This window comes from Epinephelus fuscoguttatus, linkage group LG17 (genome assembly GCF_011397635.1).
Source record: "Epinephelus fuscoguttatus linkage group LG17, E.fuscoguttatus.final_Chr_v1".
NCBI classification, from domain to species: domain Eukaryota; kingdom Metazoa; phylum Chordata; class Actinopteri; order Perciformes; family Serranidae; genus Epinephelus; species Epinephelus fuscoguttatus.
In genome coordinates, this window is record NC_064768.1 from 13,721,839 (window position 1) to 13,739,636 (window position 17,798).

The window sequence follows — 17,798 nt, forward strand, 5'->3', positions numbered from 1 at the left end:
ACAGGACTCTCTTGAGTGACAATTTTTCCATATTACTGTACTTCCTTTTTGGCAGACTTTATGAATTTGTTCCGTAATTTAAAGAGAAAATGCAGACACAAAGCAATACTCCTTTCTCATGTTCAATAGAGAGCATACAGAACGTTAGTGTTGCTTGATAAAACACCACCACACAAAAAGATTCCTGCACACACGCTCTTTAAGGGCAAAAAGTCAATTTTAATAAAAATGACCGTAGAACATTTATTAAAATCTAATAAAATTACAATTTTTATTCTACTTCCTTTTGGGCCCATGTTGTGGGGTGCCAGGTCCCAGGGTTGAAAATAAATACATCTCATCATTGTTGTTGACCGAAGCTGCAGGCATCCTTTTAACTTTCCTTTCTTATTGTTATGTTTCATTGTTGTTCTTCTTCTCTTCCTGCAGTCTCATCAGCACTCACTCAAGCTAATTGTCACAGTGAAGCAGATATAAACAGGGACACACACATTCAACAGCAGGAAAAGATGATCTGAAGCCACAGGAGGGTTAAAATAACTCTACAATGTGTCTCTCTGTGTATTTGTGTAGTTCATCGATATCATTTTAGCCCTACACATTTAAGAATGCACCGTGATTAAAGATTCATGTGTTTGTTTTTTAAAAAGCAGAGACTTTAACCAGCTGGCTGATGTCTTGGCTGACGTGCACCATGCATGCCATTGAGATTAAAAAAAGCCTGTGTAAAGGTTTTCCTCATGTAGTGTATCATTTCATCGTAATGAAAAGTAACAAACAACTATTCTTTAAATTAAAATAATCTGTTTTTTATGTCCCATAAAGAAAAAAAGTTTGATATTTTAGAAGAAGAACCCTTTTTTGCTTTCTTACCAAGAGTCAGATAAGAAGATCGACACCACTCTCACATCTGTATGTTTAATATAAAGCTGGAAATCAGCCGTTGGGTAACTTAGCTTAGCATAAAGACTGGAAACGGGGGGAATCAGTCAGCCAACTGCCAGCACATCTAAAGCTCACTCATTAACATGTTATGTCTCATTTGTTTAATATGTACAACAACATGTAGTTTCTTGTGTAAAGGTCACAGTTCAAAGTTTAGAAGGGGTAAGGTACCAAACTATTCTAGGTGATTCCAAATGTCCTGGTGAAGAAATAGTTTTGCACATAGCCCCCCAGTAAAACTACAAATTGTCCTTTTTACACATGAGATAGCACATAAATTAAAAATATTTAGCTTTAGTGGTGCTGGTAGGCAGAGATTGTTCCCTTTAGACAGAGACAATCTGGCTGTTTCCCTCTATTTCCAGCATTTGTGCTAAGCTATGCTAAACTAAGCTAAGCTAAGCTAAGCTAACTGCCTGCTGGCTGTTGCTTTGTATTTAGCATACAGATATGCAAGGGGTATCAATCCTCAGTTTTAGCTCTTGTTAACAAAGCAAACAAGTGTAATCCCCAAAAATCAAGCTGTTCCTTTTGAAAAAGAAGCCAGAAAACAAGAAAAAGTAACAGACTGTGTGTTGTCCTTTGCATGTTGTAAAAAGTCGGTGACTTGAATTTCTTAATACAGACGTCACCGCACTCACTGACCGTTATTTAGGATTTAAATACTCATTTCATTTTAAGATCCCTCTCAGAACAAATGCCACCATTTAAATACAAGTTTGTTTGTTTTAAATTAACCATATTTCTACTGAAAAGTTCATATGATATGTTTGGTGGGTAAAGACAATGGTGTATGTTTGTGTGTGTGCGCAGGAATGAGGGGGTCTCCAGTAAAATTTCTGCTAAAGTTAAATTAAAAACACAGTTGGAATTCATAAAATACATTCAGTCTCTTTCACACTATCGGCGGGAGAATCTGTTCTTGAAAGCTTTGATAGTTTTGGCCATCATGGGGGCGATTTCTGCGAAAGGAGGAAGAACAAAGTCGTTTGTGAGATTTTAAGAGCTCAAAACACAATTCTGGCTCTTTTTATGATCCTAACTTCAGGAGCGTTAAATCACACTTACTTTTGACCTGTGGCTTGTCCCGAGCGGCAGGTCCTCCTCCTCCAGCTCCTCCTCCTCCGCCGCCTCCGCCTCCTCCGCCTGGTGCTGAGGAGCGAGAAGAGCTGGTTGAAGGGTTTTGTTGAGAGGAGGAGGAGCGACCCATTTCACCAGAGTAATCTATAGTAGCGGGTCTTATTCTGAAAGATAGAGGAAGAGAAAGACAAGCCTGTGACTGCGCTCAGTCTTTAATAGTGTGCCACAAAGTCCTAAACTAACCAAGAAGTGCAGTAAATAAGTAATAGACTTCATTACAAATTTGTATCAGGGCTGCAACGTCTGATTTGTTTTATTATTGATTTTTTTCCCCCCAACTAAATAATTTATGATTTAGTCTATAAAATGTAGAAAGGCAGTAAATGATTCTTACATTTTAAAAGCTGAGAACAGAGAATCAATTTTATTTTTTCCTTTAAATCACATAAGTAATTTATTAATTGTCAAACTTGTCAATCTTGTTTGTTTTGTGGTTTGACCATCAACTAACTCAGAACTTAATGCTAATGCTGTCTTTACAATATGCATTTGTCCAGAACAAGTTTGGGTTTGATTAATTAATAGTAGGTGTATACCTATCTTGAAATTTCTGTGTGTCACTATTATTGATGAAATTTGAGAATACAAAAAATGTATAATATTCATCAAATTAAAAATTTGCATAGGCTTACTTTACAAACAACTTGCACCGATTCAAAGGGACAGTGTGAGATTTAGGGGGATTTAGTGGCATACAGCAGTGAGGATTGAAGGATTGCAACCCGCTGAAACTTCTCCTGGTTAGAATTCCTTCAGTGTTCATTGTTCAGGAGGTTTTTAGCAGGAACTAAATTATCCGCAGAGGTCTTGTCCTCTCAAAAACAAACAGGCCAGATTATTAAAACCTGTACAAACACTGAATACAGCAGTTTCATGTAAAAAAAAAAAAAAAAAAAGTAGTGTTTTTCTAACGATGCTCATCGCATAGGGGCTGTGAACAACTATGACTGATGTGAAAATGCAAATGGTCCTATCTAGAGCCAGTGTTTCATTTGTCAGTTCGAGGCTACTGTAGAGACATGGTGGAACAACATGGCGATCTCTGTGCACGAGGACCTGCTCCCTCAATTGATATTAAAGGCTCATTGTGAGGTAACAAAAACACAATGATTCTTATTTTCAGGTGATTATACACTAAAGAAAACATACTTATTTCATTATGTTCCAATCCTACACACTGGACCTTTAAGTTAGTATTATCTCCAAATATTTCATGAAGATCTGTGACAAAATTTGGAGGGGCTCTGAAAGACAATTCACTCCCTTAAACATTGGAAAAACCCTATGGATACATACATAAATATATAAATCTTCCATGTTTCTCAAAAGTGTCCCTTTAGCACCTAATTTAAGTCGTAAACCTAAATGCCAAATACAAGAGTATGCTGGATGTGACACTGACTTGATGGGAGCAGCAGCTGCAGTGGAGGCAGCTGACGAACCACTGATGGTACCGAACTTCTCCTGTCGACGGCGGACGTCACGTGGTGGCTTGGCGACAGAATTCACAAATGCCATCTTAACCTGACGCCCTGCAGGGACAAACACAACGTTTACACTACAAACACCAACACCCAAACACCTTAAAGGGACAGTGCACACCAAAATCAAAAATACATATTATGCCTCTTACCTGTCGTGTAATTTCTCATGTATCATGTCTTTCAAATGTATTTTTGGCGCTTTGAGCACCACATGCCGAGTGCCATCTAGTTCCATTATATTGGAGAGAAGGCAGACATCTCTACAGCTGATATCTCCAACACTCTGCAACTCACACCAAAACAATCTAGACTGATAAAGAGCGCTACAGGTAAGAGGAAATTATGTAGTTTTGATTTTAGGGTCCCTTGTCCCTTTCAGAAGTAAACCTCAACAGCAATCTGTGGTGTTTTTGTCAATGCTAATGTTCATTTTTGTCACTATCTAGTGCTCATTATTACAAAACAAGCGTGACTTCTACCTTTTGGCTTGTTGGCATGAGCGGAGGAGATGTTCTGGGTGAGCAACCTCAGACGCTCCTCGCGCTCGTCATGCAGCCTCAGATACATCTCCCTCCACGACTCGTACTCTTGAGGAGTCTCGCGCTTAAAGTCCCGCTGACAGTGACGCATCCAAAGATCATCAGAGTCCTCTGTAAACCACTGAAAGAAGAAGGGAATAAAATCAACAACGACAGCCCATTAGGCGTCACACACATTGTGCTCATTGTTCTGTATTTCTTTTTTCCTCTCGTCTTGTTCATTCTATTTAGGGAGGTCAGTTATTGTACTTTAGTTCCTTTTGATTTTGTTGGGTTGTATTTGTTTGTTTGTTATTTTGGCCATTGCCCACGTTGAAGTCACTTTTAAGCTCCATCTATTTTAAAACACATTCTAAATAAACACCTCTGTTGTTAAATGTCAGCAGTCTGTCTCTGTGGCTGCTTGGGATTTGGGGAAGATGAGTCTCTTTCATGTTGTGACTCATCCACCCACAGACGGAGCATCACACTAGGGCATGATTTGTGTCAGTGACAGTCCTTACAAGTACAGAATTACAAATGTGTGTTACCTGGTTGCTCTGCTCGATGCGGTACAGTTGCTCTGGTGTACATCTCTCCAGCACCGGCTCCAGGATCTCAAATGGCACTCCTCCCACCTCAGCAATGGCTGTAGGAGCACAGAGGCACAGCAAACAGTCACATCTGTGCAGCTGTGTTTGTTCTTGTTTTGTTTGTTTATCTTTCAAGATTTGGGGTGAGCGTCATTCCTCTGGCACCTCTATTCACATTTGTTCCACATAACTACTACAGTAGTATTTGATGTATAATAAAACTCATGAAAACATTGTAGTGCGTCTTCTATAATACACAAGCTTGTGACAACACTGAGGGTGTCTGCAGGTGTTCTAGTGCCACCTGCTGAGAGATTCAGTGACTGCTTTGCAGATTTGCTGCTCATGATCTGATAATAAAAGAATATCCAGCAGCTCCACTCACAGTCAATGTTGTTCTGCAGCACACGGATACACTGCTCGTACAGAGTCATCATCCTGGGCAAGTAAGAGGTCTTTGATCCAGAGTAGACCACCATCTTTGAGTTGAATCGTTTCCCTGTAAACCCCGCGTCCTCCTCGTCGTTGCAGATAGGAACTGAAAGTGTAAGTCAGAGAGCGTGACACAGAGCAGGGCAGGATGAACTCCTACAGATATGGTGACACTGACAAAAAAGAAAAAACAAGAATAACTAGACTACAACTGTCAGGAGTGCAAAAATGCACTCGTTCGAACGTGTCAAGGCTACAATTTGGTATTTGACACCCAAATACTATGGAGCTGATTCTGAGTGAGCCAGAAGCCTCCAGACAGGACAAGACAAGTTTATTTATGCAGCATGTTTCAGCAACAAGGCAATTCAAAGTGCTTTACATACAAAGGGCAAAAGAAAACACATTATAACAGGACATTTATAGGACATACATACTCTTATTTTATAACTGTCAAATCAAGTGAGCAACTAATATGCCTATTTGGGAATTAATACCGCCGCCTAGTGTATTTTACTTGTTTTCCCGGGGTGGGTTTAGGAATTTGGGGGCCCCAGGCATGTTTTATTTTTCACCCTCTCTCTAATTGGAAATGTTGGTATTGACAGTGGTGGAGGAAGTCAAAAACTTTTGTTTGTATTAGCGGTTCTCGAGAAAGCTGCCAGCAGCAATACCACAGGTCGAGCAATCAGCCCATATTGAACGGGTTGGTTTTCAACTGGTCCCAGGACATCCTACCAGTTGGATGTGCCCGAAACACCTTTACCATGAGGCGTCCAGGAAGATCCTGATCAGATGCTCAAACCACCTCAACTGACCCCTTTTCAACACAAAGGAGCAGCGGCTCTACTCCGAGCTCCTTACAGATGTCGAAGCTTTTCACCCTATCTCTAAGTCTCAGCCCAGCCACCCTACTGAGGAAACTCGTGGTAAACTGACAGCTTTGCCTTTCCGACTCAGCTCTATCTTCACCAAATATGGTCCCACACAACACCCGCATCCCTGTCAACGCTGCACCAATCCTCCTGTCCATGTCAAGCTCCATTTTATCCTCAGTCGTGAACAAGACCCCGGGACCACTGAACTCCTTCGCTTGGGGCAGTAACCCACTCCCAACCCATTGTATTGGTCTATATATTTTGTATATGTTGCGCGTTTATACTCAATAAACATTTGATCACAAAATAAAGTCTTTTTTTGCATGCCTATACTGGTATAAAACCGACTGGTGACTCTATTACCCGTATAAATGGCAAAGATATCTGAAATCTAGCCGCAGAAATTTAGTTTCTGTAATCTCTTTCCACAGATTACAGAAACCAGGTTTCTTATTTACATGATGTTTAAGAAATGAGGTTACTAGAGAAATTCAACTGTAACAAAGTAACTGAAATGTAATGCACAGCAAATTAGACATAACGAAGAACAGTTGATACATGACAGAGGCACTGTCAGCAAGAAAACACAGGAAACTGTGAAGGAAATACTGATCCAAAGTGAAACCGTTCTCTACGTAATATATAATATGAGGATTATGTTGGACATTCTATGAGTTCTTAAAGCTATAAAATGATGGTCTACATTATGGCCATCACTGTTAAGAAGAAGGAACTATGATGTTTCATAAAAAAGACATGAATCTTTAAGGTGAGAGCGTTACCTTTCCGTCTCTGAGGGGACAATGGTGTGACGTCAATGGAGGGCAGAGGTCTGTAATTAGGTTGAATTGCTGGCAGAGGGATTTCAGGGAGAGTCGGAGCAGCTTCAACTACCTGCAAACAACATGAAACATTAACATCAACAGGCAGGATGTGATAAAAACTCTTCTTACAGTCTCTGCTTCTGTTCTTACCCTCTTGCGTTTTTCCGGTGTTGCTGAACTGGAGCCTGAATGTGACCTCTTGGTGCTCTGAGTTCCATTAGCTTTGCTCCCCTTGGAGGAAGAGGAGGGTGTAGGCGGAGGGGTGCGTGAACGATGGGAGGATGACGTGGAGGAGGAAGAGTGAGAGGGTCGACTGTGTGACGAGGATGATGATGATGGCTTCTTCTTCTTCTTGACAGGCGTTGGGGCGTCATATGTGAGGAAAGACTCAAAGGACATCGTGGGAGTCTCATAGTCTTCTTCCTCCTCTTTGGGTGGAGACTCCTTTGGCGCCCGCAGTCGCCCTGGAAATGCAAATGGAAAATTAGGAGGACACTGTGAATCATGGGAAATCAGGAGCCAAGTCCAAAGCGACTGACAACTACCAGAGACTGGAAAATGGTGAAACCTTTCAAATAGCATGTTGGCCATGTCAGGCTAGAGCTGCGACTAACGATTCATCTTCCTATAATTTTCTCGATTATTTGATTGTTTAAACTATAGAATGTCATAAAATAGTGAAAAAAGTCCATCACAAGTTTCCAGAACCGAAAGTTACATCTTCAAATTGCCTGTTTGTCTGACAAATGCTCCAAAAAAAAAAAAAAAAAAGATATAGAGACCTACTATACATTTGGGTTACGCTCACAAGTGATAAAGAAAAGTATAAAAACTTTATATTTAAAAGGGGAACACCCCGTAATTTCAGATTTTCCAATTTGTTATTTCTACGACCCAGGAAAGCTCAATCAATAATTGTGAACATGGGCTACTCTCTCTCAGGTTTAGAAGTAACTCTAAAACCTGTGATGTCATAAGGAAAAAAGTCAGAAGCTGCTCCTAGAAAATTAATGGGAGACTGATTTTGTGGACCCACAGACTGTTTGTTTTCTTCTTTATACCCATATAAACTTTATTCTATTGAGGCGTTCCCAGTTCCGAAACAGAAAATGTACCCACATACTCAGAACTTTCCCCAGGGTGCTGGGTCATCTAAAACATCTTTCCTAATTTTTTTGACAATAGAGCAGCTCCAGACTTTACACAATATGACACAACAAATTTTAGCCCTCGAGTTTTTGTATTTGGGAGTTTTTTTCAAGTTCATTTATATTTTTGGACTGTCATAGACCACAAGAATAACATGAATGAATTTTGAAAATAAGCATAGCTCCCCTTTAAGAAGCTGGAACAAAGATATTGTGACCTTAGTTCGATTAGCACAGGAAAAGCCCTCCACTGGACTCTATGGGTAAGACTCTTCTCTAATTACCGGCATTTATTCGCCAACTGAAATTTTCATAAATGTAGCCAGCCAGTCACAACATGTCTCCCCAAATATGATCATTTACTATTGTTTAGGAAACAGTTTTTGCTTATACATTACAGGTCTGTCACTTCCTGTCAGCAGAGTTACTTAACAAACAGATTTAATCTCAATTAGCCGGTACAGGATGTTTCTGTGGTGTGGCCTCATTTTGTTGGCTGATGAAACAGAAACTTGTTTTCTGGTGCACAGAGCAGCACAACCAATCATCTAATAAACACATTATCATTAATTTGACTTCTAAGGTTTATTAAATGCAATGGTTTTGTGAGCTGTGTGTTTACAAGACTCCTCTGAAGCATCAGAACAAGTGCAAAGAGTTCATATACTGTCTAAACCAGTGTTTCTCTTTTGTGTCAAGGACTCCTAAATTGAGACATTATGTCAACACAGTATAGTGAAGGAAGTGAAAGCTATGATCAGAATAGTCACTTGTATGACTCTTACTCACATTGGACTCACTTCTTTCGGAATAAGCCAAAGCTCAGAAACTATGTTCAAATCAAAGAGGATTACTACACTGAACCTTGAGTAAAATTAAATTTAAAGAGAGGGCAGGGGTCCCTTTGGGCTCAGCGAAGAACTGGTACCTTGCAGATATAAAAGTATTCCTAAAGAGTAGTGTTTATGTGTTTCTTTTGATCTTGATGTTGTTGAGGATGATTTTCATTTTGTGTTCCATTGCCCCATGTACAATGACTTAATGTCTTCGAGTTGTCTCGGGTGTGACAGTGAACATCTTCCATAAAACACAAACTGTGCGAACACCAATACACTCACCATCATCTCCTCCTCTCTTCTTCTCCTCCCTCTTACTCTCATGTGTGGTGGACTTCTTGCTGTGCTTTGCAGACTTCTGTACTGGACTCTGCTGCCTCTCTCTGTCCGTGCTGCGTTTCTTCCCCTCACTACCCCCTCCTCCTCGATCGCTGCTTGTCTGCGCATGGCGTTGCCGCCGCTCCTCGTCTCTGTCCCTGTTTCTGTCGCTGTGGGAACCATGGTGGTGGTTTTTGTTGGGTTCTTTGTTTGGTTTGGTGTGGCGGACCTCTTTGCGAGGGGGAGGAGGGGGAGGACTAGGCTCAGCCTCAGGCTCTGGACTCTCGTACTCGTCTGACTGGTAGCCTTGCTGTGGGGGGCTGTACTGCTCGTGTTGAGGTGGTGAGGGCAAGTAGTTCGTGTGATAGCCTCTATCCTCCTCCTCCTCTTCTTCCTCATAGGGGGGCTCTTCCTCAGGGGAGGGCTCGCGGGTGCGTCTGTGTCCTCCACCACCTACCTCTGGGCCTCGAGAGTGTGTGTGTGACCGAGGTGCTTCTTTGACGTGGCTGTTGGTGGGTCTGAGGTAGAAAGATAGGCAGGGGTGAAAAACACAGAACTGTTTGACTTTACTGCAGCACTTTAACACAAATCTGATGCATCAGTAACAGGTGTGGCAGAGAAATCAATACTACTGTTTATCATCTTTCAGTGGTGATGGGATCATATCACGATGACGACAAGCATCTTGTAATTACACACTAACAATAAGTTCATAAAGGTTAAAACTTTTTTTTTTTCTCTGATGTCCCACATAACAGTAGAGCTTTTTGTATTGATCTTATTGATATTGTCACACAGCTTTTAGCCATTTTGCACAGCCCTAATTAACAGTTTCCATTGGCTGAGACATTGTACTTCCACCACATGTATCTGACGGCCACAGTTACCAGTTACTATGCAGATCAGAGTGACATGCAAAACATTAAATTAACTACATGGAGATCTGTGAGTTTAATCGACCGAACGACAACAATACTTACAAATGTTTTTCCGATAGTTGTGAATAATAACACAATGACATCAAACTCATGCTTGTAAGCTGCTGGAAACTCGCAACAAGAAAGCCATAGCAGAGAGGAAGAAACTGTCTAGAGTGAGGCTTCATTTTATGAAGACAGAAGACAACACTGCTGTTTGTAACGTCTGTAAAATGATCACCAGCAATACGCTGAAAAATCTTTCTATGCAACATGGGCTTAAACTCTAGGAATGTCATATATTGGACACTCTACTCACAACCATTGCTTCCCAACCAAGCAGCGCGTCCATTACTGAGAGTAAATACCTTGTTATAATAACATCTGCGCCACGCAGGCTTAGTTTGACTAAGAAAACCTTAATGAAAACAAACGCCATATAAATATTCTCTCATTTCATCTACACTATGCCAACGCTGAAAATCTGTGTTCTATGTATCTTTTTTGCAAACAGGGAATTGATCAGGAATCAGTAAGGGAACTGATAAAGAATCGGACCAATAAGCAAGCAGAGTCAATCAAATATTAAACTGGCCACCAGTTAACTGGAGTTTAAGACCCCTGGGACGGATCGAGGCAACTGGTGACAATGGGTTAGAGGCAGACATTTTATCTCCATTATATATGATCATTGCAGAGACAGAGACGTACAGTATTCAGGGACATGAGTGCTAAAGCAAGGACTTGTCCACTCCTTACTACTATTTGCGTGTCTAGGCACAGGTATGCAGTACATACCTGTCTGCAGACTGAGGAACCAGTTTTTTCCATTTGGCTACAAGGTCTTTTGCCACCTCACCAGCCAATTCATGTTTCCTAAAAGAATTCACAGTCTTCCCAATTCCAGTTTCCTATAAGAAAAAGCAAATCAGAGTAATAACATGGGCACAGATCACTCTCTTTGCATTCAGGCCCAGCTTTACTTATTTCATTCAACAACACAAAGCAATGATAACAAAATACTGTTTACATTTATAGTTCAAGCCTACAAGTCAAACTTAACACATATATATCACATGAAAAGTGTCTGGCATCCTCTTCTATCTTGTCTGTATGTGTTACAACTTTAACAGTTGCTATCGTATCCTTTGCAGCTCCAGTCAAGTGATCTGATTGGTCAGAAACATGTCAAGGCTGTGCTGATAATTTCCATAAATCGCACCTGACAAGATAGAAAAAAGCTGACTGAGCAAAAATGTTTGTTACCAGCAAATCTTTGTTTCTCTCATCCTACAACCGCTGTCTTGTGTTGCTTTTTAACTGGAGTTGTCAGTGACAAAATGCTTTGCTAAAGAGCACTCTCTCAGACTGGTTATCTGCTGGTCTTGTCTTTCTGACTCTGGGGGTCCAGCAGGTCACTGGAGCTTGAAACAATTTCACCACTGCATTGTTAATGTCTTCTTTTTATTCATGGACAATATAGGTTGAAAATCATGAGGATCCTCACCACCAGTATGTCCACAGTCATGGGAAGTTCCCCCAGTCTTTTGAAAGTCTTTAGTAGCTGGAAAACCAAGAAACAAATGTCAGTGGACACAATTTCAGTATCAGTACAAAAGCAGAGGTATACACAGTGTGACTATTATAAATCACACCATTACTTTGACATTGCTTAAGATAAATAAATGATACATGAATCTTCATTTAAATCTAATACATTAATAGAAAAGGTTTCAGTGCCTGTGTGTTAGATATACTGTAAATTTGTCATTTTTACCATTTTGCTGATTATTACAGTTGGACTATATGACAATATATACTGTGAGATTGATATTTATGTACAGCAACTATCCCTTTCATATCTCACCTTACCGGCATTACTGAATTTTTGTGCCTTAGGCATTACAGTGATGAAAGACTTTGATTTGTAAGGTATCTAATTAACTGGATTATCCAAAGACAGACACTCCAGTCTCATTCTTGAACCCATAAACACATTCTCAATAGTTAAGTGGTAGGCAGTTATTATAATGTATAGAAATACCAATATATTGATGTAAAGAAAAGAAATTTGTGATGTCATTAAAAAGCTGAATACTAGAATGTAACATTAGTGTTATGAAGGCTATATCACTGTTGACTGGTATAGTTTTTGTTAAGTGTCAGTATGTCATAAAACATGTAATGAAAAAGTCATATTCTGGCTTCCTATAATGGCACTCAGTCATCAAAACTTTGAGAAGTCCTGATCTAAGACAAAAAAATGCAATAAAATGGTCAGTTCAGCGTTTGAGTTTCTAAAAATTTCTCCCAGGCAGAATTCTACCCAAACACCCCTGTATGTTAAATCACAGAAGGTGTTGACTGAAAATGAGAAATAGGTAATTAAAAATTAGTTTTTCCAGAGTTTACAGCTGCATCTCATGGTCTTCCTCAGTGGACATCCACCTGTGATTATGTGGTAGAGGTTAAATGCTAAGGGTCACCTGGCAACAACTGAGCCATCTCCATGACAACAGAGCAAAATCTACCTGCTAAATTAGTCCAAAAGAAGAGGTTGAAAGCAACAAAAAAAGCAAGCAAGGGGACTTGGAGTGAAGATTTTTTTAATGTCAATTAAAAAAATGCATTTAAATTGAGTATTAGAAATGTTTTGATGGAATTAAATGGTATAATGAATATAGATTAAAGAGATTAAAGCTGATTTGTAGATTTGTATTGCGATCTTTAAGAACATTAAATAACTAACCCCCATAGCAGGGACACAGAAGTAGATTTCAGGAGGACACAAGGGACACACCCCCCTCAGTATTTAGAACATGTGCATTTGCCCTCCCCAGCATAGGACTTTTAATGTGACAAAATCAAATACATTTACACCATAAATTCATACATAAAAATTCCTCAGAATGCCCTGGTGGAGGATCCCCTCCCCCGTGTTAAAATGAGACCTACGCCCTTGAACAGGGATACTCCACTTGCTTTGCCCAAGGGGCAACTTTCTTATGCAAAATGACGGGAGGCCAGGGCAAAGTAAATAAACAAACATTAATAATTAACATATAAATAACTAGTCTGGCAGATCCCAGGACCCTCCTCTTTTTCTAAATAAACAAGCTCTGTTTTGACTCTTTTATATGCACTGTGGCACCTTATTAATGCTCAAAGTGTACAAAAAAATCTCAACATGAATCAGTTTATTTTCATCACAGCGTGGACCCTGATTTGGGCAGATTTGGTATCATCGCTCTATGATACAAATTGATATTGTGATATAAAACCACAGTGAAAAAGGATCTGGTCTATTTTGTTCCCCTCTATTTGGAATTGGAGACAGCAGAGAAAGTGACACAGCCATTTTTGTGGTTAGAATAAATAATAAATAGTCATCACATCACCATAATTAAGACACACACAGGGGCGTCAGAAGTCAGCCTACTTGTGGCTGTATCATGATTTGTCATTGCTGAAAACAAATCTTTACGATGGCTGTTGATTACTTAATTTTAAAGCATGATCACATATCTGTATGCATGCACCATAGGTTTGTTCACAGGTTTCAATTTCAATCTCTGTTCTTCCTTCAGGGGATTTACATGAAGATATTCTTAGATGTGGGCTCCCTTTGTTCACATTAATATTATATAAAACCCTCCCTGACCTAAAGACACTACACCTGGTTTATACCTGGTGTTTGAGGAGCTCTTCCTGATCTTTGAATTGACAGTTAAATTAAACATCAGTGTCTGATTCACAGTGGAAACAGCAGCATTTAGCAGCCCTCCGTCATGGAGACTGAATAATAACGTGGCCTAACGGGGCCGCGCTGTAGTAAAAATCACTCAGCTATGAGTTCACCATTTATAATGAAATACTCTCTTCTAGTCGTCGGAATAAAGCTTCTGTTTACCAAACCTATCACAGTCATCCCAACTGCTTTGTTTGGGGGGGTTACATTGGAGCAATGACAGTAAACAAAGGGGAGGCTGGACACAGTTAATTATCATTTATCCGCTTTTAATTTTAAACATTTAAAGAGCATACCCCGGTGCAGTGATGCACAACTGCTGTTTACCGTGCAGTTACATGAATCAGTGTAACATTACAGGCCTGGAGTCGGTGTAACTGTCATTACTTTAATGTTAGTTAGCTTGAAGGCTAACGGCTACTATGGCCCCGAGTTTCGTTACAGGATAAATAACGTTGTTGTTAATGTTATTATTTTAATAACACATAGTGTGTCTATGGGCGATGATTAAACCAAGGTGACAGGTGTTAATATTAGCTAAAAGCCAGCGTTAAAGAAGTACGTTATAACTAGTTAAAACCCCGTAATTATCGTGACGTTTCACATGATGCCTTCACATGCTGTCGGAAATGCTGAAATTCTGAAGTGAGCACTAATGAATCATGCCTAAAGATATTCAACGCAGTCTTGTACTGGCATGATCCTTACAAAATATTAAAAAATACATTTTAGAGTATGCAATGCTGCCAAAAGCAGGAGATAGATATCTATCTGGTGAACTGGACTACGATTTCACTGAGACTTAATTTCGACAGCTAATGGATGATCCTTCTTGACACTGATATTGCAAATGGAAGAATGTTTTTTATGAACATAAAACAAAACAAAACATATAGTAAACTCTAATCACGTGTATATATAATACAAGGATTGGTAATGAATAGCCTATTATTAAATGGAAAAAGGGAACACAGCCCACACAAATTCTCATAGTTACAAAAGATCACAATGCCAATTTTTTCTTTCAAAACTGCATCGAAACTGTAATTTATCTATTTTCATCTGATATTAATGGATACTATTCCTGATTGTATTTATTACTGTTTATGTTTATCTACTCAGGCATATTCCAAGTATCTGTATTACCACCAAGACTATTGTTAGGTAAAGCTTTTTTTTTTTTTAAGAACTAAAGAAAATTTGGAAGGTGAGTGGCGATGAATAATAATTACCTACCAAAGTAAATAAATCAGCCATTATAACGTGACACTGGTAGAAGAGGCAGTCATATTACACTTCTTTAAGGGACAGAGGATATGCAAACTCCGAGCTGCATCTGTTGGTGGATGCATTTTAAATGTTATTTGGGAACATTTTAGAATAATGTTGTGCTGAAACAAGTCAATGTACTATCAAGGGGAAAAAGATAACATTATATGCATAAAGCTACCCCCCCAAAAAGATTTCCTTTTTAACCTCCACAACCTTCCAAGAGACACGTGTGCTTTCTTTTCCAATTTTATAAACTATACCTACTTGGTTAATCACTGAACTACAGATATAAACAATATGGTATTTATTTATTTCAGATCAACTAGTTGCTAATTAGTGGGCTGTCATAGTTTCATATCTGTGTCATGTTTTACTTTCAGATGATTTTCTTATCTACCACTGGACCACTCGATTTATAAATAAAAGAGCTATTGCAGAAAACTACTGCGGTTTCAGATTTATTTTATTTTGTATTTACGACCAAAAATATGTTCCGAAAAGTCTTTTCTGTAAAAGATTTTCAGAGAACGGAGCCCTACAGCGGCCCTCAAACGCAGCATTTAAAAACCGTTGCGACTTTCGGAGAAGTGCCGTGGCCGCGGCTTCGTTTGGGTCCCAGGAAACAAACCGTCGTGTTTCGGGAGACAGTCGGTGCTAAATATCAAATCTGTCCGTCTTCACCCGTGCAGTCGTTACCTTTCGAGGCTCTGGATTCTCCAGAAGCCGGGACTGAAGTCTGTCCACTGTTTCCAGCAGTTCCTCCGCCATGTTTACTGCTGGTACCCTGTCGCCCGGAAACTACTTCATCCTGACTGAATTGAGACTGGAGGAAAAAAACCGAGAGGTTCCGCTGGTTTAGTGACTCCTACTGCGAGGAGGAGTTGCTTTACATTTGTTAAAATAATAATAATAATAATAATAATAATAATAATAATAATACTTGAATAATAAAGCCGCACCAATTAATACAGTAAGAATTAAATTATTCAGTGAAATGGAGAGAAGCCCTGAAATTTGTACATTTAGGGAACAGTCAGGACGGAAATACGTCACACACAACACAGCTAACGCAGCACGTGGGGACACCTGTTAGGTTGACGTCAGTGAAAACGCTGAATTAGCATGTAGTATAATTTCTTCCGTCATAGAAATAACCACAATAATGCTGTAGACTTAATAATAACTTAAAAGTGGCCGCCACTCTGATGAACAGATAAATGAGTCATACACTGTCAATACATCACAACACCAAAACATCCACTGCTCCCATTATAGATTAGGATCATTTTACATTTTGGAATCCACCATCTTAAAAACGTATATATGACCTGTCACTGCATATATAAATCCTACACACTGTATACAGGCCATAGACATGTAGTCTATACATGCACATACTGTGCATAATCATCCAGTCCATGTATATCCATTCAGTATTTGTATAGACATTTTATTTTTATTTTATTGATGGTCATTGGTGCTTTTAGGCTACACCTATTTTTTTTCCCACATACGTGCATACATAATAGTCCTGTCTATTACTTGCCTTATTTGTCCAGCTTTGTTGTCCATGTTCCTAGCTGTTGTGCCTTTTTCTGTGCAAGTACATGAGGGCAACCCCCCACCACCACCCAAGTTAAAGGTGGACTAAGTAGACAGAAACCAGCATATAGACCTCTCCGATTTTCCCCAGGATTCCTTTTTCTTTACATGAAAACATAAGCCATCAAAATGATTTAAAATATCCTACAGTCACGTAAAATTCTCCTCATAACATTACACTTAACACACAACATAACATGAACTGTAACAATAAACTGTTTGATATTAGTATCAGTGTTGAAAGAAGTACTCTGATATATTACTCGCACAAGTACTACCACCATTTAAAAATACTCAGTTACAAGTAGAAGTCCTACATTTCACAACAAAGTGACTACTTACTAGAATGAACAATATATATAGTGAAGTTTAATGTACAATGTATCACAAAATGGAAATACTTCAAAATTCAAAAACTTAAGTGCAGTACTTGAGTATATATACTTTTGTAGTTACATTCCACCATTGAAAACAATAATTTATTTGATCTAAAACATATGCAAATACATGCATAATTTATATACATATAATACTGCTATGGTAACTACGTACATTTACGAATGTTGTGTATTCAAGTGCAATATTGAAATATATGTAAGTTACTTGAGTATTTCCATTTCATACTCTACTTCATTTCAGAGGGAAAAATTGTACTTCTTACTCTACTGAATATAAGTATTTTACATACGTAGAAAACACATTACTACCTCATTAAATATGATGCATTTTCATATAGCCTATTAAAGTACCCAACAGAATGTAAAGCTGTCAAACTGAATGCAGAAATTATCCAATAATATTAAATGACTAATATAAGTGTAAAACCCACTCAAAGCTGAAATTTGACAGATTGATTACTTTCACTTTTGATGCTTTTAGTACAATTTGTTGGAATCTAGGACTTTTCCTTGTAATGGAATATTTTTAAGTTGTTGTAATCGTACTTTTACTTAAGTAAATGATCTGGATACTGCTAGTTAGTAGCTTTAGTAACTCTATAGTAACCTGTGTTCCCCCCTGTCAAACTAGATAACATGTTGCAGATACGGTGAAAAGTTTCTTGTGTTTTGATGGTGTGGATGACGAATTAGTGAGATTAACATCAAACAAAGACAGCAGACACACAACCAAATCTAAAACCTG

General features: G+C 39.0%; 1 protein-coding gene across 1 annotated transcript; it reads right to left on the bottom strand.

Annotated features, from left to right (window-relative positions):
• Window positions 1-198: 198 nt before the first annotated feature.
• Window positions 199-15,876, bottom strand: eloa (elongin A). The gene is made up of 12 exons (XM_049602976.1): window positions 15,750-15,876; window positions 11,541-11,597; window positions 10,832-10,944; window positions 9,081-9,634; window positions 6,965-7,278; window positions 6,773-6,884; window positions 5,066-5,218; window positions 4,639-4,736; window positions 4,049-4,229; window positions 3,488-3,617; window positions 2,014-2,189; window positions 199-1,907 (listed from the first exon to the last, which is right to left on the bottom strand). Exons 1-12 carry the CDS (start codon window positions 15,819-15,821, stop codon window positions 1,846-1,848), a joined length of 2,022 nt encoding a protein of 673 aa, XP_049458933.1. The 5' UTR covers window positions 15,822-15,876; the 3' UTR covers window positions 199-1,845.
• Window positions 15,877-17,798: the final 1,922 nt, after the last annotated feature.

Bases quoted from the DNA above. Each gene is read 5' to 3' on its own strand.
- eloa (XM_049602976.1), bottom strand. From the start codon at position 15,821: ATGGCGGAGGAACTGCTGGAAACAGTGGACAGACTTCAGTCCCGGCTT. The intron at 7,279-9,080 runs GTGAGTGTATTG...TTGCATTTCCAG, and splicing joins GAAGAGAGGAGGAGATGATG to GGCGACTGCGGGCGCCAAAG. The intron at 2,190-3,487 runs GTCAGTGTCACA...TCTATCTTTCAG, and splicing joins GCAGCTGCTGCTCCCATCAA to AATAAGACCCGCTACTATAG.